Below are 21,562 nucleotides of genomic sequence, written 5' to 3'. Positions count from 1 at the left end.
TGCTGCCTTCTAGGTATTTACTATGGCAACAGATACCACCATGAAATGCTGCCAAATCAAAACCCACCCGATCTCTGAGCTCTGGTTTCCCTCTGACTCTTTGCTCAAGTCAGTGATTATATAGTGCATTAGCACTGACACGAAGTTGCTCTCACTCCTTACATCGAAATCTTCTTTGGCAACCATGAAAACGTCTACAGAGGTGCAGGACTCAGCAGGCACAAGTTCCAAAAGTAGAAGCAAGACAATTTACAATTAATAACTGAAAACCTGCCATTGTGTAACATCTCTGTTCTTTCACCCCAAGCCTTCCCTTGCCAAGATGGATCAAGTATTGATGTCAGTTAGTTCTCAGTCCTTGGCACCCCTGTTTGCTTCAGTGTTATTCATACATTTCTTCTAAAATGTTAGGCTGTCCTGGAATGCTATGCTATTCTGGCAAACTGACTTGCGATTGTTTCGGTTAATCCAGTTCCCTGTTAAGTACTCAGCACAATTTTGACCTTGCAAAGACCAACACTCATTGTCCAGCGCTGTTGCCTTGTGCCACAGAATGTTCTTTGCTGACAGGAGCATCCTGATGGTCCTTGGGAAAGCAGGCAATGATCCTGGGAGCTGCTTGAAGGATGCTGGAACTGGTGGCTGCTGGGAGCCCTACTGCCTCCAGTGGGACCCTGCCCACACAGGCACACAGCCCAGGAGCAGCAAGAGCAGGTCCACGCTGGAGTTACCAATTAATCATTCTTCTTGAAATGCAGTAAATATATCAACTTCAGAGCTCAAAAGCTAACATTGAATATTCATTTGCTGCCTTCTAAAAAGTGCTGTGAAGTCACTGAGTAGATCAAGCTCACACACCATCACTGAGGTGCCATGTGGGAAACACTGTCCTCAAAACAAGACCCAAAACACCAAGGTATTTTAAATACGCATAATATGTCAACTTCGGCAAACTAAGGGAGGAATAAAATTCACCAGTGGGGAAAAAGATTAATGTGTTTCTCCCTCCTTCCCTTTAAAAGTTCTCTCCTCTTCAGCCTTCTTTCAGCTTGCACAATGCATCCATCTGCCCTACTTCACCAAGCAGGAAACTCAGCCTAAGAGCCTGCCTCTTGTACCTCTGGCACCTGCTCCAACGAGTCACTACTGATGTATCTCATCTAAGGCATTAGACAGCACATACACTCTGTAAATTGTGTGAAACCCTACGTGAGTGTGGGTAAAAAATTAAAGCCTCTTGTGCCTTCAGATCTCTCTTTTGTGGATGTATTACTACTTTTTTTCTTTGCTTTGCCAAGAAGGAAACCAATATTCAAATTCTACACTGCTGCTTCCTGACACAGCTCTGCTGGAGACCCACAAAAGCACTGACTTTCAGATTTTAAAGGGAGATGAAGGAGAAGGTGAAAAAGGAAACAAAGGAGGGGTCACCACTCAGGGGTGCTTTTCACTTCAAGGCTACACGAGGTACTAAAATATTTTTTAGCAATTATTAAGGTCATTTAATCTCAAGATGGCAGAATTGTTTCTGGCACATTAGATGCTTGTGAATCTTGTTGAAAGTGCTGTGATGCCCATTAGGGTATTAAATATTTATCTTTGCAAGCTTTTAAAATAGTTTTTTTACCTGTGCCAGAAGAAAAAGGGGTTTTTTTACAAGTATTTCAATATTAAATTGAATAAGAGAATACTACCAGAGAGAAACATTTTCTACATCATCTTAAGAGAGGTGAAGAACCACATATATAGAATAAGCATACTGTTTCCTCATTATTCTTCATATCTCAACCATGTCTGCAATTTGTTAGCTGCTTTCTGAACACAAAGATACAATGAACAGAGTATATCTTAAGAAGGCAAAAAACTGGTGAAGTACAATCAGTTTGAGTTGACAAGAAGTAAATCTCTTATTAGTAAATATAGTGAACTGTTTTGGTATTTTTTCCTGGTCATTTTTCTTCTATGTTTAAAATTTCTCCAGTAGTGGCATCTACTGTATTTCTTTCCCTTCCCACCCCATTGTCATGACAGTGGAGTGAGCTGAATGGGTCACTCTTGTCCATGCTGCATACTGCCCTCTTGTGAAGGGCTTCGTTTCCTTCCCTGCTTCCACTCCCTCGGTGCTTCCAAGCTAGGTAGATGTGAGAAATCCTGTTGGCTTCTGGTGCCTGGCAAGCTTTTGTTTGTGTGTTTTACAAGAAGCCCTTACCGTAAGCCAAATAAAGTGCTTCAGAACAGCTTCATCAAAACACACAGATTTCCCAAAGACCCACTGCAAACAAAAAACCTCTCAATAAAATCCAGACTCAACACCCCACTCACAAGGCAACACATGTACCTGAGAATACACATACAAGAAACATGCTTTTCCTCAAAATACACACAAGGACCAAAAACCTTCTACTTCTTGGTTAACTGAATACATGTGCTGGCACGATTCAGAAGTGATGGAAGTCCTTCATGTAGATTTCAGCTCTAGAAAACGTGACTCAGAGTAACACGCAATACATACCACGCATGGTTCATTCATCATAACAGAAGTACTTATCCACGCAGCTATGAGGTGGGAGCACGGTGTGCACACGTGCCTGCAGCCCTCTGCATGTGGCCAGCAACTATTACAGAAGATCCACTTCATGTTTTATTGTTGGTGGGATTTCCCCCTCCTTAATTATTTGACTCAGAGGTTCTCTCCAAAACAAAAGAGCATAAAACCCAGCAGAAACAAACCACCTAATGTCTCCCATCAGGTATGACCCAATTCTTAAACCAGGGCTAGCTGAGTTAGTCACAACAGCAGAACTGCTTAATGCTGTCACCCACAAACCGTCATTGTTCCCTGGCTCCCACCAATGATACTTACTAGCCAAGAGACAAAGTGCTTCCTTTGACCTGAAAGAACTTTGCTAATTGAACCCTTTTTTCTGCTGGAACTAACATCTAGTCAAAACAAGCCAAGTTGGAGACCCAAGTGCACCTCTCCTTGTCTGTGAGCTCAGTAAAACAGCCAATCCTGGTAATGCCAGTTGGTTACATACCCCTACTCAAGGCTCATGGATAATTACTGGCAAATTGTAATTACTGGCCTATCATAATGTCAAAGTAATGCAGATGCCAGCTTTTGGCTTACAGTAGTCTACCTAATTTCTTTTTTCCATTAGAGAATAAACAAATAACCCTTGTATCACTGTATAACAATCATGTTATACATTATTCATATTAACTTACAAAATAAAATTGTACAGTTTCCTGTGCCTGGTCAGACCACCTGCTTTATCTTAAAATCAAAACTCTAAATAGGATGATTTAAATAATATCTAAATAAAGATAAGGGAAACTGCCTGTCACCAGACTCTTTTCAAGAGCTGGCAAAGAAAACAGGTTTGAAGAAAACCAAAGAAAGCTGATAAATACAGCAGGATAAAAGAGATGTAGGAATTGTGTACTGTGTTTGGATCACTGCTATTTGGGATTGGGACGATCAAAGATACTACTGCAAACACACCGCATCTGACAAAAGTGAATGAAAAATGTCACTTAAACCATGATATGTCAATAATCTTCTATTTTCATTTCAATTGGAGACTTTGCATTTCCTGGCAGGCTACACAGGACATTGTGCAAAGAAAACATGGGGGAAAGAAAAGGCTACCTTATCACACACTGCTCCATGAAAAGGCAGGTGAACTGAAATGAAAACACAGGTATCACTGCTCAGCTTTACAGTTCTGGGGAACATATGTTTGCATGGTCACAAACCCAATTAATATTTCAGGGTTAATGACCTGTAGCCAAAGAACCAAACTCATAAATGCTAATCCGAACTCCGTAAAAAGCTGTAAACCTCCCTCATGGTGCAGTTCTTGTCTAAAGCATTGCCTAAAGCTGAGGAGCTTTAGGTCTGAAGGAATGAACGAACCGTGGACCACACTTCTGCTCTTTGGCATAGCAAAACCTTTACCTCAGGGTAGGGTTCTGCTCTGCTGCAGATTTTCCAAGAGGAACTCCTGAAGGAGCTTTGACAGGAACACAGAGCCATGATAAATCTCTGCAGGTAAGCAAATGCCACACACTAGCTGTTGCTCATGTAGTGCTAAGCATGTAACATTAAAAACAATAAAATCAATTAAACCAATGAAAATACAATCCCCTAGTAGAGAGAGGACAAGAGATCAATTACACATGACTGACGGCAGGGTAGTATTGGAAACTCTATGGATCATAGGGGCATGAGTAGAAAATATCCCACTACAGGGAGAAAATGTATTAGGACATTAGTTTCATGAGAACATTAGAACAACCACCTAATGTACATTACAAAACCAGGGGCTGATTGTTTTTCAGATCACTCAGCTGTTGGCAGCCACTATGAACATCTATATTAGAGTATGTTTGCCTTGGCGATTTAAATCTGTGCTACTGAATTCTCTATCTCTGAACCTACAGGACATGGTTCTGAGCAGTTTCCCTTTGCTTCCCTTTATGTTTTTTCTTATTAAAGGTTATATCTGCCTGCAGACATACATAAATCAATACAGTATTTAATAAGGCCTTTTATCACAGACCACTGAGCAGGCTTGTGCCTGAGACACAGCATGTAGGTCACGTAGTTAACTGTTTCTTATGCAGCCAACACCATCTTGGAAATTGCATTTTTTTTTAAATAGTTTTAAAATAAAACAAAGTATCATATTATTTTATGCTTTGGAAGATCAAGTATTATGAAATACAGCCACTCTGTTCTGAGAAAGAAGCGTGTTCCAGTATATTTGCCTGCTGTACATCAAGAAAGCTTGCACTGACTCCAGATGAAAATACTGGAGATGATGAAAGCTAAACTGAGTAACAAAAGAATAAAAGATCTTATGCTCTTAATGAACAAGCAAACACTTTCATTTAATTGACATGAATGCAATGCATTCATTTTCTCAGAGAAATACTGATGGTTGTCACATAGAAAACTTTAATTACAAAAAATTAAAAATGGAGAATCAAAACCATGCTAGTAAGATTTTTCAACATTTCCAGCTTTCTATTGCAGTTCATGCTGTATTACTGGAATTGCTGAAAATGTGCCTACAGTACAAAAACAAGCACACAGATACTCAGGTCACAACAAAATGCAGAAATCCCCTATAACTGCTATTTGAATCAGATGATTATAAATTAATGAAATACAAGGGCTTTACAAATACTGTAAATAACCTTTAGAACAAATTACTTCTCTAGAGCAGGTCAATATTGAACTTTGTGCTCTCACACTCATTCTCCAAGATGCTACAGTCTCATTTTTCAGACTCACAGACTCCAATGCATAGATTGACAAAAGTCCCTCTCTTGTTTTAATACTTCTGTCTCAGTGGTTCCTGCTGGCTCACAGTCAGGAGTCAAATCTGCTCTCTCAAGGCAAGAAAACGCTGCAGGACTATTGTGCTGGCTTAAGATTTTTTGAATCCCAATTTCTTATTCATTACTGCATTTCTGAATCAAGTAAAAGATCTAGTCAGTCACGCAAAAAATGGAAAGGACACTATTATTTCTCTACTATTACTCTTTTGCTATATGTAGGTCCGAAGAAATTTAAATTGCTTTATTCTTTTCTCCAGTCTTTTCAGTAAAGAAATGGCTTTGATTTTAGATGGTTTGTTCATACCTCGCCTTTACATCCGAAGGAATGGGTTTATGGACTGCACTGAGCCAAGGGTGTTTAGGATTTCATTTTAATACCATGAACTAAAAAACGTGCTTCCTCAGCGAAGAAAAGACAGTCATATTTTTCACTGGAAACTAATAAAGGATGATAGTTGTAATGATGCTCAAATGAGGATCTATCTTGCAGAATAACTGAATTGTTAGGGTAACTCATGCAGGTTTCATTATTCTGCAACACATGAAAATGACCCCAACACACACATACGCTTTGTTAGTAAAGACAAGCCCTGCAGGAGTTTACAGGGCATGAAAGAATGTGTGCATTCATTTCTTAAAAAATAATGCTCTGCACTTTTTAACTTCAACCTTAAATGTGGTATTTTTCTGAAGTGGGTTTTTCTGCAGGGTGATAGATGTAAGTGGTTTTATTGCAACCAGCAGCACTTTATATTGTACTGCAGTGATAATTTCAAAGGTAATATGCTTGACATCCAACTTAAAAAATCTCCATAAAGCACAAAACAAAGCAAACCAAACCACATCAAAAAAACCTTTAGGTGAACTCTTGACATTACTGAATCAATGGAGAAAAACCTTCTGGCTCCACTAGAGTCAGGATTTCATGTCTCTTTAGAAGCAACATTGTTAACAGTAATTTGGTTTCTGCAGAAATTATGTTTACAACAGGATCCAATGTTAATGGAGTTGATTGATTCCTACTCTTTGAAAAAGACTCAAATAAACATAGAATCATAGAATAGTTAGGGTTGGAAAGGACCTTAAGATGCACCCCAAGTCCGTAAGTCTTGAGCCTCCCACATTTGAGGATCCATGCTGCCTTATGGCCATGCTGCCTCCCTCCAGCACTGCAGAGTCATCACCTTCAACCATATGGAAAAATGCATACCACATAGAGGCAACACGGCATTATGATGTACTGCCTATCTCCTGTATTTAAATCTCTTTAGAGACAAATATTACCTCCCACTCCCTCTTCTCTGATGAAATGCAGGAAATTTTGGCAGGGAAGACTTCTGCTTTTTCACAGTGAAATTTAAAGGTAGAACTAATACCAAAATAAATATACATGCTAGCTAAAGCTATCTAAATATTGCTCTGTTACTCACACAATGTTCTGTTTCAACTGATTTTTAAATTAACTTCCTCCATAAATGTACCTTTCAGCAGGTCCGTAACAGACAAGTAATAGAATAAGCTTGTACTATGCTGTTTTCAAACTGTGTATATACAATAGATAACATATATATAACATATATTTATATATATACACACACATAAAAACACAGTGGGTTTTTTTCATTAAAAATCTATGCAATGAAGTGGTAAGCTTTGTGACACTGCAGACTAGAACAGGTTATTTCCCCTCAGCTGCCCTAAACTGGCAAGGTAATATAAATAATTGAAGAGAAGTACAAAAATACGATCTGATCAGTTCATTTTGTAGCAGCAAGATGACGAACAGACATTCAAAAGGCAGTACACAATCAACAGGCCATTCTAAAGCTGGAGCTGACAGAGGCTAGATACTGGTTTAGAGTTGAAATGGTTGGTCTCCAGCAGGGAATATGAAAGGCTACAAGCTGTGATTACCTCTGCAGTGTATTAGCAAAGATGCCAGCAAGCTGACGAGGAGGCCTGCCAGCAATATCAGCAGAGGCTGAGCTAAACTGGGAGCTGCCTGAGCACTGAATCCATTGGTCTGCAGAATGGCAACAGGAGCTTTTTGCCTATGAGACACAAGTACAATGAAGACTGCTTCTTCCCCCAGTTTCTGGCCACTCCTGAGGGTTCCTTCGTCAATCACACAAAGTACTGCTGGCCCAGTGTGCTGCACCACAAAACAGTGAATGAATTGTGATTAAAACCAACTAAAAATAAGAAAAATTAAAGTGCTAGGAAGCACACATTCTTCCAAGAAAATAAAAAAAATCTCTCTTAGAGCAGCAGCTAGGTGGTTCTTACGCTTTTCCTTATACAGACGTAAGGAATATCAAGATGCCTGGATGTTAGTCCCATCTACTGCCAATTAATGTGGACTAGTTGAAAGAATAGCTTTAAAAGTAGACCCATGCCATTAAGAAACACCAGGAAACATCACTCTTCCACATTAAACATAAAGGCAGGTTTTGGATGGGGCTTTGAGCAACCTGGTCTAGTGGAAGGTGTCCCTGCCCTTGGCAGGGAGCTTGGAACTAGATGATCTTTAAGGTCTCTTCCAACCCAACCCGTTCTATGCTTCTATGTTCCGCTCAACAACCATGGCTTGTTAAATGGTTGTGTACAGCGAGATGCCATACACAGACCCCAGCCAAGAAAAAAAAAGCATCATGCATACCCATGAGAAACAGTGCTGAGGATGACAGTGGCACTTTGTCCTAGTGGAACAACAGAAAACTCTTCTTAAAACAGCCACCACTGGAAGAAATAGCATCATTAAAAAAAAACCAAAAACAAAAAAAAAAACCAAAACCCACACCTCAAAAAAAACCTCAAAAAAAACCCCAAACCCAAAAAAACAACAAAAAAAAAAAATATCAAAAATTCAAAAATCAAAGATCAGGTATATTCATGTTTTCCCAAATATGGCCAACACTTCCTGAGAGAGTAGCCACAATTTAACATCACTGTTTCAACTTTGGAAATGGCTTCCTGTTACTTGGAGGCCACATCAGCCCATTGGGTGCACCATGGCTGTGATTTCAGCAGCAGGGCACGCTGGCTCCAGCACCACTCTCCCAGCGGGCAGCCAGGGAAAGAAGCTACTTGCCTGTGAGGAGAGAGGTCACCAGTGTGCACACAAACTGCCCATGCAACAAGCCACTCACAGCACTCGCAAGGCGGTAACTGCTTCAAGGGAAAGGCATGACCCACGCAACTCCCATTTGCATCATTCATCCTCCTGTTATGTAATTGCCATCTACGTTCTTACTACTCGAACAATTCCTGATCATCAGACCTGTGGCAGACAACATCAACATCAACACTGGAACTTTATGGGCCAAGGAAATACTTCGATTTTATTTGAAATGGAAGTGTTCCTGTATTTTACATTCCCTTTTCCCAATCCTGTAGAAATCCAGCACCCAACATAACCGTTTGGTACACTACATTTTTATAAAGCAAATACTGCTAATTCAAGACATAATTATTGCATTACAAACCTGGAAAATATTGGTAACTTTTAAAGCAATTTCCATTCTCTTCCACATGAGGAATGGCTTTGTGGTATGTTTTTCTAAGGAAGGCTACAAGTGAAATCTTTGTCTATATTCCTCCTGCTGTTCAGCTACCCATGTCCTGATCATGCATGACAGCTTTACATCTAATTAGATCCCAGGGATATGTAGGATTTTTAGGATTTGAAAAACATGTTACATTTTACAGGATGTAATTATAAATCTTGAAGGGCTCAAGAAACATGTTTATATCATACATATATTCTAACAATTGTTATAACATGGAGAAGGCTCCAGGGACACCTTATAGCCTTCCAGTACCTAAAGGGGGCCTACAAGAAGGCTGAAGAGGGACTTTCCAAGGTAATATACGGATAGAACAATGGGTAATAGCTTTAAACTGAAAGAGGGTAGATTTAGATTGGATATTAGGAAGAAATTCTTAATGATGAGGGCAGTGAGACACTGGCACAGGTTGCCCAGACAAGCTGTGGATGCCCTATCCCTGGAAGTGTTTAAGGCCACTTAACTGAGCTTTAAGCAACCTGGTCTAGTGGGAGATGTCCCTGTCTGGGGCAGTGGGGCTGGAACTACATGAGCTTTAATGTCACTTCCAACCCAAACTGTTTTACAGTTCTATGAATTAAGCATATTGTAACCCAAATTTGCAGCTCAGATTTGGGAAAATCTTACATCTTTTTCTGCCCTGGACTAATTTTCATATTTGATTAAACAACACTACACTTAGGGACAAGGTGGAAGCAAACATCCTCCAGATGGAAATCTGTATTATGAGGTACCTCACATCATGACATTACCACTTATAACTTCACCTAATGACACAATAGGTGTCAACAGCAGTAAATACAAATCACAGAGATAATGGAGGAGCAAACACACTCTCAAAAGTTCTAATGTACAAAATGAAAAAGACATTTTTTTGAAGAAAAAAAATCGTTGAGATGTATTTTAGTGCTTTAGTCTGCTATTTCTAAAACTGCTTTTGAGGCAGAACACTTTCGAGCACTTGCATCATTTGCCTGCAGCATCTCCATAGCTGGGGGGTTGCCTTAATGCAGCTAATGGGAAACAGCCAAAATCAGAAACAACCAACCAGTTTAAAAACTGCTGTCACCGTCACTCACCATTGCTACCCAGAAGCTGCAAGGATGGAAAGATGGGTGAACTTTTGCTATACTATAATAATTGTCATGACTGACCTCTTTTCAATTATTCACTGGATGCTACAAACAGAAGATCTGTGTTTTAACTCATTATTTTAAAGCCACTGCGGTAGTGAGAGTGGAAAGAAACTAAGGGCACCTTTTTGTTGTTGAAAGAAACAAGGAAAAGTACCCTAACCCTGAATACCACCACAGTGTTTGTTTTGGTTTTATGTTGGGGTTTTGTTTGTTGGGGTTTTTTTAAAAGAAAATTTTATTCCCAGACTGTTATTCTTCCTTCTGAAAGCCTAAGATGAGCCAAGAGGAAAAGGCAACTATTATTTTAAAACTACTGAACTCTTACTCTATAGTTCTTTTGATTTCAAATACTTAAGAACATAATTTAAGAAAGATCTGTAAGCACTGAGTATAATCTGCTTTACTGCATTTTGTGAAACCATTTCCACACCATCTCACCAATGCAAAAATCAGTATCTCCAAAGATGCACTTAGTTTTCTATTGACAGTAGTTTAGCGTTGAAAGAACTATGCACACACTGTTCAGGCTAATCCCCAAAATACAAAAGTTCTGCTGTTCACAAGAGTCTTTCAGCTACTGGCAATAAGATTCTTTGAAAAAAACCAAAACAATCCCCAAACCAAACCAACTCCCCCCTCCTGACCAAGGCACTAGTCACATTGTTGAGATGAAGACCAGAACTTTCCTTCTGCTCAAGCTTAACTTCTGAACACTGGCTGTAATTATGGCTTAAGTTGCAGCTGAAATGATTATGTACTTAGGAGTTGAAAATGTAAATTAAATTCTATGTCAAAAGCTTTCCAACAGAAATACGGACGTTTTAAAGCTACCCTACAAGACCCTGGAAAAACTCCAACCAAACTAACAAATTTGATTGCCATGGTTAAGAATTAAAGACAGCAACCACAGAGCTGCTGCAACAGTCAGGGAAACAGGGACTTGTAAGGAGGTGGCAACAACCCTTCTAGCCTCATTATGAATAATTAAACACACTTGGCTTGTTTACTTTAATAAAACTAAGCTGAAGAAGAGACATAATCGCCTGCTATAAATGCACTACAAAATGGCTAAACATAAGACGATAAAAAATAGCCTCAAAAATTTAGGTTAAAAGTTTTTAACCATCAAAAGAAAGTAATATTTGAATCAGCCTGTCAGTAAGAGTAATCAAGGCAAAAAAACCCAAAAAAACAAAACCCCAAAAAAACAGTTAAGAAGAAACTTGAAATGAATACATGGGATTATACACTGTGGTTAACCATAAGGGTAACAGAATGGGTTCAAGATTTCTTCTAGTCCTCTATGTGTAACACGTCCTGTTTCCTAGGGAATGAAAACCAATGACTGATTTTGAAAGAAACAAATTTCTATTCCAGAACCAAGCAGAAGTACCCTTTTGGAAGAAAAACTGTTGAAGCCAATGTTCCTTTCCAATTTAATCTATTTCCATAAGGAGCCTTAAGATGGAAAAAACTCCTCAGATTTAATTAATTGATTCAAGTCCATTCATTGAAATTAATTGAACTGTGGCTTTTTGTAGTGTTTCATGTGCTCATGAGAAGATTATATGCAGAATGAGGTGGGCTGTGAAACTGCTGGAAAATGCTGAAATACTCCCTTTTTGCAAAGATTGTCCTTTCTTAGAACTACTACACATGGCAAAACCTCCTCCTCTCTGGTTAAGTCTTCACTTGCACCATTAATCAGACTCATTCCGACACAATGAGACATGCTGATTATTTACAAATGGTCCAGTGTCTAGCCAGGATATTTGCTTCTGGAGAAGACCAGAAACAAGCAGATGTAGGATGTCTCCAAAACACACATACCTACCTCCACAGCAAGAAAAGCAGCAGAGAGATGGATACTAACTCTTTGGGGGGGACACAGTATTTTGTAAACTTATTTTGACAGTGCTATTTACAGGCCACTGTCATGACAGCCCCACGTGGTCTGACAAGTCAGCTTGTCAGAAACATCCCTCGCATTACTCCAGAAAGACCAACTGGTTAAATCCCTAAAGCTCAGGTAATGTGTAGGAGTTCATCACCAAATCACTCTCTGTGTCTCCAACTGTGTTTTCATTCATTACTGTGTTTTCATTTCATTACTACAGGTAAGCAATCAAATTTAAATACGTGGTATCAGCAGCTCCTACCTCTACCCCTTTTGGAAAGTCTCCTTCTCTTCCTTTGAGATCCTGAGCATTTACTGGTTTCTAAAGTAGAAAACAGAGTTTTGGAGCAACTGCCTAGTACTTCTGCTGGTGGAAACACATTCTTTCTATTCTTAGATGTTGATATATAGCCTTGCTTTGTGAAAAAAGTAAAGTGAAAAAAGTGAAGAAAGTGAAGCTCTGCTGAACAGACTCATTTAGGCAGGGAATTCAAAATCTGTGCTTTACGCTGAAAGACTACAATACACCTTTGTAGAAAGCCACATTTAAAAAGACAGAATAAAGGCAAGCCCAAATGTCAGGCCAAACAGGCCAATCCTGAAATTATTTTGGAGAAATTGAGTCACTTAAGCTTTCAATTTTTCATCCCATTTTTAGAGACAGATTTCCCCGCAGCTTCAGTTTCTTTACACAACCATGACAAAAAATTCAGCATCTTTCTATAATTCTACACTTGGCCATCTTAGCTTACAACAATGTAAGAAGAAAGAGTCCAGAGGAATTTACAGACCAAGACTGGTAAAACATCTTTACCTCCCTTGAAACTCAATTAGGAAGGCACAGGTTGCTCTATAAATTAACCAGTAAGGTTATGATCTGTCTCCTGGGAAGTACCAATTCAAAACTCATTTCCAGTTGTGCATGTTTCACACGCACAATTGGGATCCTTGTCAAGTGCAATGAGGCATCTCTTCAAGAAATTCCTACCAAAATAAATTACTGAAATCAAGAAGCTGGATGTAATCACTGCCCCTTTTCTTTTCCTTCCCCTTCTCTTTTACAGCCTTGTGCAGACAACCTACACCAAGGTGCCAAGGATATGAAGCTGCATCTTAAGCATATGATGTATAGAGAAACATTTGCTGTTTATCGACAATTGCGCATGCTTAACTGTGTTGCTGCATAAACCACTCTTCTTACAAGAATTACATGACACAGTTTTCCTAAAACTGACAAGTATGCAGTGCTACAATCTTTGCAGTTGACACTCTGGGAAAAGACAGCTACTTCAGCTTTCCACAAGGTGGCATGGTTCCCTTTGCTGAAAGAGAGCATTACTCTGAGGAAATTGTTTTTCCTCCCAAATGTACTGGCCACTATGATGAATAGGTTTAAATAGGCTTAAGATCTCTAAAATATCTCTAATGAGGTTTATTTTAACAAATCCTTCAAATAGCAAGTTTAATGAATTAAAAAAAGCTTCCTTCTCTTATGCTGAAATGAAAAAAAAGTATCTGTGCTCACTGCCACATGAAAGCAAGCTTCAATCAAATATAGTTAAAGCACAACATGCAGCAGAAGAGAGACTAAAGAGCTAAAGATCTGATTTTCCATGTCTCAGGTAATCAGTTTCAAATCCTATCAGACTTCTCTCAGCCTTGAAATATTTTGTGTAAAATGGGCTAGAAAGGAATCTACCTAACATACCCCTTCCCATCCATGGGAGAATTAAAGATCCCAGAGCATCTTCCACCAGTGAAGATTTTCCCTTCTGTTTCTGGACTACTTCCCTGCTGTTACCATCCCTGTAAGGTACAGCCATGCAGTAACTGCTTTTCCTGTGGCTGGGGCAGAGGGAGAGGCACTGAACAAGCAACACCAGTGCTGCTGAGCTTCACTCACTGGACCACACCATCGGTCATGGCTGACTCTGCTCACCATCCCCATCAGGCCATGACAGTCAGGAGGTAAGGTGTTTTGACTCAAGTGATTTAAAAAAAAAAAAATCAACAACCCAGACCAAACACATATAGTTCCTCCATTTTTTGCCTTGCTCCTCTCAGTTTTGATACCTGTTTAAGTGTCATCAGCCTAAACAGGAGAAACAAAACGAGCTGTGATACAGGAAAGAGGATAAACTTTTGGCACTGACCCATTTCACAGACACCGGTGGGTAACAATACCATAAATTTTGAAGTTTAAACAGAAAGCAACAAAGGGAAGGGACATGATGACATGCATTATTCATCCGCACAAATGCTGCCACAGTTCTCCATGCAGGAAAGGCTCCAAATTCTACCCGGTGCAAATCACCTGGTAAAGAGTCAGACACATCAAAATACTGCCTCCTTATAATTCTTTCCATACCATAAGGCTTATCATGAAAGGAACAGCTTTCTGGTTCTGTGCACTGGTACCTAATGCTCATCAGTCCTCCGACTCCATTTACTGTGCTCAGAATTTAGTGCTTGTCATTGTAATGAGCACAGCTGAAACCCTTGCTTTTTAGCTGTCAGCCTGCCAAGCAAAACACATCTGATTTAAACATCACAAGCCAAATAATCAAGATGACAAAGAAGTTTAAGTACCCTGATCAGTCTGTTTTCTCTCCTAAAATCTGTCATTAATGCTAGTATAATTATTAAATGTTACATACTGTCTTCCTGCATATAAGTAGCTTCTGATCCTGAGAATCACTGCAGGTGTATGGCACAGCCAAAACAAATAAATTACTTGGATTTCCAATTACAGAGATTCACATACATCCTTAAAAATGGATGCAAGCACAAGGCAAACTATCAACAAGACGAATCTGGGGATAATGTATACAAGCAGTCAAAACCTTCTGCTGCCTCTTTCTCCACAAAAATCTTACATTACAACAGTAAAGACTCTGATTTAATTATGTGCTTGTTCACATAATGATCTCATTTTTCTCTATGAATTTTATTCTCAAAGTAGGTTGCATTTTGTGTTCTAAAACATTAAGTTCCTTGATCTAAAAAGTGTTTGTATTAGCTCTGAGCTCAAGCAAGCACATAAACAAGAAAGAGTGCTTAAAAAAGGGGCACACTCAAGAATAAAGAGCAAATTCTGTCACTGAATGCCTCAGGAAGCTATCCAGCCATGACAGACAACAGAGCCCGCTCTCTCTCAGGACAGAAAACTCACTTAGTTGTGCAAGAGGTCAGTTATTACAGTTGGACAGTAGAATATTAAAGAGCAACATTCAATTTCCTGGCTTACGTGATTTTAAAATAAGTCACGCTTTCCTGACCAAGCTGAATTAACCTTTAAATCTGAAAATTCTTTTGATGAAATTAGTCTTGCACAGCCAATCTACATTGTGCAAAGAGGAGAAGTACTGATAATTTCCAAACTTAGGTGACATCTGCACCTCACAAGTCATGTGTACAATTGCAAATTTTTAACTGTTATCCCATTGTGGATCTTCTTACAGACCTTGGCTTCTGGATCACTGTTGATGCTACAAGAATCATCATCATCAGATTGTGGACCATTTCTGTTACGGGAGGGGAAAAAAAAAAGACAAAATTAATCTTAAAATCATATAAAAATTACAGCACAGCACAAAATGGAGCTGGTCATTCCATGAAGACTTCTGAAATCATTGTACCTGAGCTTCAAAGAGGCATAGCGTAACGTTGCTCCTTCAAACTCTTTCAGGCTTGGGTCTGGGTTCACAGTGGCTGCATGCAGATCCTAGAGATAAAAACAGTGCTATTAGCATAGTTTTAGGCACTACTAATATAGTATTAAGTACACCACCATGTTATTTCTTATTTCAAAGGGAAATTAAATCCTCCCTGCAAAGAAGCGATAGTATTTCTGGCTGAAGTTGAAAAAGAGGCATGCATATATTCTCAAGCTGCATTTCATTCACTGCAGGCATCTTATTCGTTACATCATGGCAGTTGCCCTGCTAGTTTAGACTGAATTCATTCCAAGTGGAAAGATCAGAAAAGGCAGCATGTTTGTGAGCTAGACATCCCTAGCAGTACCCCCATTCACTTTGGCCTAGGTTATGAATGACATTCATGGAAAAATAAAAAGGGAACAAAACAGCCACTGCCATGCAAAAAACAAAGGTAATAATATTAAAGGTTCTAAAATCTGACAATATACTTGCCTTCCAAATGTCACTATTAATCTTTCCCCCATTCAGTACAGCAAAATCACTCCATGGCTGTTTCTAGACACATAATTATTCACACAGGAAGAAGCACATTGATAAAAAAAAAAAAAAAAAAGGAAAAAAAAAAAAAAAGAAAAAAAAAAAAAAAAAGAAAAAAAAACACAAGACACTGTTGTTAGCATTGATATTTACAGGATGGGTTAGGGAACAGATCACCTCAAACTTTAACTAATTACTCCATATACCATGGCATTTGGAGGAAAGGGGAGGGAAAACATGCCTCTAACAGTTACTTACCAAAACAAATGATTGAAACAAGGAAAGTTAATATAAATTAGGAACAGACAATGAAGCTACTTTTTAACTATGATCTTAAAAGCAAGCAAAATGAACCTGAATATGAATGTTGGCCACAGCTGCTACAGCCTTTGATAAACAGCAATTAAGGGGAAACATTGGGATTTCCATTTGATTGGCGCTTTTGCTAAAAGACCCCAATACTATTGGAACTAGAAATGCTGAAACACAACTATATGTACACACGGATAAGGTATATACAAGGTAAAAACCAAATATTTTTAGAGACAGAGCATGAGAAAAGGACAGGGAAGGGAAGGAGGGTTAGTAAGGGGCACAGAGAGACTTCTTGCAGAAGAAAGTCTAGAGCTTTTTAAAACAGTGGATCAAAACAAAACCCAAACAAACCACTCTCTCATTTCCATTCAAGTGTCTCAGAATTTTCAGAGGTGTTCACTGGTACACTCAAACAAGTAGCAGTGCATTTAGCACTACAGCAACCTGAGGCTCATCCTTCTCTGTTAAGCCTGGGAGGAACAGCTGATGCTGTCTTCCTCTTCCCCATAAGGACAAAAATCCCAGAGTCCTAAACAAGAGCCAGGCGGGACAGGAGACTTGGTCATTGAGAGACCCAGAACCACCTCTTCATAGATTCACCAAATCAAACACTCCTGTATTTAGTAGCCCCTTTAAGACAAGCTCTCCCAGGATGTCCCGCTCAGCCCCAAGATGAAGGGATTCCTATTCATATGGCCCAACGCACTAATTTGCAGGGTGGACCTCTCACCTCAGAAATGTTCTCAGTACCTCTCACTAGAGGAATCATTTGTGAGGAACAACTCCTAAAATGCCTTTGAATTAATTGAGTTGCTATTTTTTCCTACTAAGCCCCTCTTCTTTGATTATTAGCTGCTGCTAGTTATGTTCCCTACATGAGAACTTCTACAGGTTATCCAGGCCTGAGTCATGCTGTAAGACAACACAACTACCATCACCGAATTCTGTCATGATCTTAAAGAAGCTCTTACTAAAAATTAAACCCTACATCTTTTTCTCCCCACAGGAAATGGGAAAGAGGCAGCAAAACCGCTAAAATGGGGAAGAGAATGTTCCAAAGGATGAGGATTCACAAAGAAGTCATCTGGCAACACAAGGAGGAAAGAGCCCTCCTGATTTTCTCTTCAACAATAGCAAGTGACAGCTTTTCTTTGTGCTAAACATCCAGAGTAAGCCACAACATCAAAATGGCTGACTTGATCTGTTCTTCGTTGGCTGATCTCACCTTTGAGCCACATTCTACCAAACGAAGCAAAGCTTCTGTACAGCACATCACTGAAGAGACAGGGACGCAAAATAAGAACTTAAATTAAAAATTAAAATAAAAAATTAAATAAAAAAAAGGAGGAAACAAGACGAAAGGTAAAAAGGCATTACTCAGGGTGGGGGGAAGGCATGTCTAAATGTTTATTTGACAAACTCAAAAGCTGGAAGAGCCCAAATAAACTCATCTCAAGACTAGCAAATGATGTTTCACAGACAGATGTGATAAAGATGGAAGTACTTTTTTTATGGACTCATGGAAGCCTACTGGAACAGATATGAAATGCTACTCAAGCCAGTCTTCAACACTAGATTATGCTCTTTCATCTGTCTAAGACCTATATATCCCTCAACCTTTTCAAAAGAAAGCAATACAAATTCCAGCACGTGGGAATGAGCTAAACCAGCCCTCCCAAGCCAGATTATCTCAGAGCACAGGCTTCCAACAGCAACGAGGGAACACAGCTCACACGTGCTCCAACTTGGAGCTGGAAGCTGTCCACCACAACTGCTGCTACCAATGACAGCGCCAGGATAAAGGCTTTTGGGAGTCCCTATTCTGGATTGGATTCCACATCTTTCGCAAAGTGTCAGATCGATCGTATCACAGACACCCAGATCAATCCTTCACAGGGAGGGAGAGGGGGAGCACTTGGAGTAGGCTGCAGCACAGTGAACAGGGGCTGCACCAGTATTGCAAGTGACATGGAGATGATCAGGTGCTGGCAATAAAGGAGATGATCAATGAAGGAGAGATGAAAAAAACAAAGATTCATGATAGCTGATACTGCTAAATCTAGATTACATTTCATTACTTACTCCTATCTCAAGCCCACACCATGGCTTATTTCCCTCTTACTGCTCTGTTACGTGTTTCTGCTCAGAGCCAGCTGAAATCCAAAGGATTTTTCCTCCAATTCCCTCTTAACAAAGCTCAACATGCGTGGTTTCAAGAAATGCAAGACCTTTCCTAACAGTTCCCACCGTAACTCCAGCTGTGCCCCTTCTTTGTAGCAGTTTCAGTACTTGGCAGCGCACAAAGTCCCGAGCCAAATTCACTCTCCCATTTTGAACTTCATTGCTCTAAGTCTGCTGGTACCATATTGCACTGCTATCCTAATCACCACGGAGTCAAAAAATCAGTATTGTGTCAATAATGGTATGTAAGATGCTTATCAGTGAATGCAGAAACCTTCAAGAGAACAAATGCCTTTGTCTATACCTACAATTAAAATAACCATATAATATACTAATACAAATTTTGGAAATCTGCTTATTTCCTGTACCATCTTTTACGCTACAGTATATGGTCTTGATGCTGCCACAGAACTGTATATGAATACATCTTCGCTGGATCAAATTCCTTGCTGAATTAGAACTGCCATATCAAAACCCAGATGAGCCTAAGTACTCACATACAACAGCATTTTAGAATGACTCACTCAAATGTCTTATTTAACACATCTACACTGTATTAAAACCTATGTGGTTATAATTCACACATTTCGTATTCTCCACGATGCTGCTGAGAATTAATGATCGTTATTTACAATCACAAACTATTCTTCATTTAAAGCCAACAAAATTGTGAATACATCTGGCACATTACCAGCAGATCTGACATTTTCATTGTAAAGACATTTTAAACAGAGGTAAAAAAGTATTTTACATGAATACAAGCATTTTCCCTCTGCAATGAGCAACCATACTGATTTCCAGGTTATTGCAAGGGATAACTTACTAATTAAAGCCCTATAATGCATATTTTATACTTTATGGTGAAATTATATCCCTCGTGTACATTGTGGGAAATTAGACTGGAAGCTCCCATTCAGCATTTCTGGATTTCTTGTCTTTTTTTCGACCTGATTCATAACAATTGCTGTTCTTTCTCCACAAACCCTTTCACAAAAACTTTCCAGCATGCTTGGTGTGCACAGTACATTCTACGGGAGCTTGACTGATGTTAACCACTACTGAAATGTTGTGGTCAAGTTTGTAAACCTTACAAGTAGCATTTAGGAATATGTGGGAGCAATCTTTCTAAAATAATGAACAAGAATGTACACATTTAAGCCTATAGAGGATAACAGTCTCAGGGTTGAGATGGTAATAATACTCAAATGTCCTTAACTCCTCTTAACTTTCATTTAAGTTATTCTGGTGCATATATCAACAAAATCAAGAACAGAAGAAATGTCATCTCTAAACACAGTTTAAATAAATAAATAAACCCCCCCTAAGGATTGCCTGATCCAAATCTCAAAACTAGTACAAGTCTTCCCTTGATGTCATAAAACTGTGGACTTTCTTGAAAGTTAGTATGAAAAAGAATTCGTTTCAAACCAATTTGATTTTATATTATTATTTCATCCCATAGAGGTTTTCCCAGCACAGTAAAACAAAGTGGTTGCATTATTTTTGAAGCGTATTCTTCTATCTGATAATTTATTTTATTTTTCTACTTATATGACACCAATCAACCCCCTCCATTGTGCCTGAAAGGATTATTTTAAAAGCAGGGCTCTTCCAAGTACATGTGGGAGAGAATGAATTTTTGCTTCTCGTTAAAAGACTGACTGCAACACAATGATCCACTCTTACAGATATTTTGTATTGGCAGGATATTAAGAGACTTACACTTGAGAATACTTTGTGTTTATTCAATAGAAACTACCCTGTAAAGGAACTAGTGTCTCAAATGAAGACTTGTATGTCTTCATGTGATACTTCTATCAAGTGAACCAAAAGCAAGATGACACAAAGTTCAGCCAAAAGACTGCAAGAATGTGTAAAACTTCTATGTATCCTGCATCCATATAATGCAGCAACACTTCAATGTGTGCTACAGAGCTGCAGTAGTTTCACATTCATCAGGCACTGGCTAATTTATCTGAGATATGTCTGCTTTCATCCTAAACATCCAAAGTTTAGGATGTTTCACAGGGCACAGCCATTGGAAAACGCACACACAAAATTGATACTTACGACGTACTATCAACAAATAGCTACACTTCAGGATATTACCAGGCCCCATACTCTAGAGCTCAGTTTAACCAACAGTTAAACCTGCAAATTCAGAAAGTTGTTTCAACTTCTTTACAGTATGCAGCCCACAAGAAGACACAGTATGTTACCTCAGTTTCTGGAGTAGGTGATGGAGTAATGGAACCAAGTGATCCTTCTCGTGAGCCCTGGAGATCTGTTGGGATGGACATGGGACGCTGCCATTGAGTTGTTCCTGTTGGTATGTGCCAGTAGTAGATCCCAGCAACATCATTGATTTTTTTCCAGCCAGGTGGTAAATCTGGGTCTGTCTGAAATGAATGATCACTCCATATATCTGCTGGGAACAGAAGGGGAAAAAAGAAAAAAAAAGAGAGATTTGATTTTACTAAGACACAAACCATTCTTCTTGCATCAGGGGCAGACCCATGGAAGTGATGCACAGCTGGTACTGCTATTGTGCAGTTCCTGTGTAAATGAACACTAAAAAGCCACACTGAATTCCTGAGGCTCAAAGCTCATAAAGCTCCTGGGTTTGAGTATTATTGCTATGATAATACGGAAAGCATGGCTTACTATAGAAATTTAAAGCATTATTCACAAAAAGACTGTATCCTTTTGTATTGGGGTTGGTTTACCTACCATGTGTATTATAGTAAACCACGACCTCCTCAAAGGCTATACTGTAAGACATTTCTTATATAATATTAATAAAGCAACAGGAGTAAGAAAAACAAAACTAAAATAAAAAGCGACTGTAGCTAAGTTGTATGAGAAAGCAGACACTGGGTTTCTTTAAGAAACTTGGTTTGATATTAGAACTTGTCTTTCTAC

The 21,562-nt window shown here is 39.1% G+C and overlaps 1 protein-coding gene across 1 annotated transcript in view; it reads right to left on the bottom strand.

Moving 5' to 3' along the window:
- The window catches only part of LOC104402033 (amyloid beta A4 precursor protein-binding family B member 2), a 58,450-nt gene that overhangs the window by 5,757 nt on the left and 31,131 nt on the right, over nt 1-21,562 (bottom strand). The window contains exons 3-6 of the mRNA XM_010009800.1: nt 20,860-21,068; nt 16,100-16,162; nt 15,587-15,672; nt 15,412-15,472 (exon numbers count right to left, since the gene is read on the bottom strand). Of these exons, the coding sequence (XP_010008102.1) occupies nt 15,412-15,472; nt 15,587-15,672; nt 16,100-16,162; nt 20,860-21,068 (419 nt within the window). The remainder of the gene's footprint in view (nt 1-15,411; nt 15,473-15,586; nt 15,673-16,099; nt 16,163-20,859; nt 21,069-21,562) is intronic.

The sequence above is a fragment of the Nestor notabilis genome, unplaced genomic scaffold, assembly GCF_000696875.1.
Source record: "Nestor notabilis isolate BGI_N333 unplaced genomic scaffold, ASM69687v1 scaffold4592, whole genome shotgun sequence".
Classification (NCBI taxonomy): domain Eukaryota; kingdom Metazoa; phylum Chordata; class Aves; order Psittaciformes; family Psittacidae; genus Nestor; species Nestor notabilis.
This window is presented reverse-complemented; position numbering and strand designations above follow the sequence as displayed.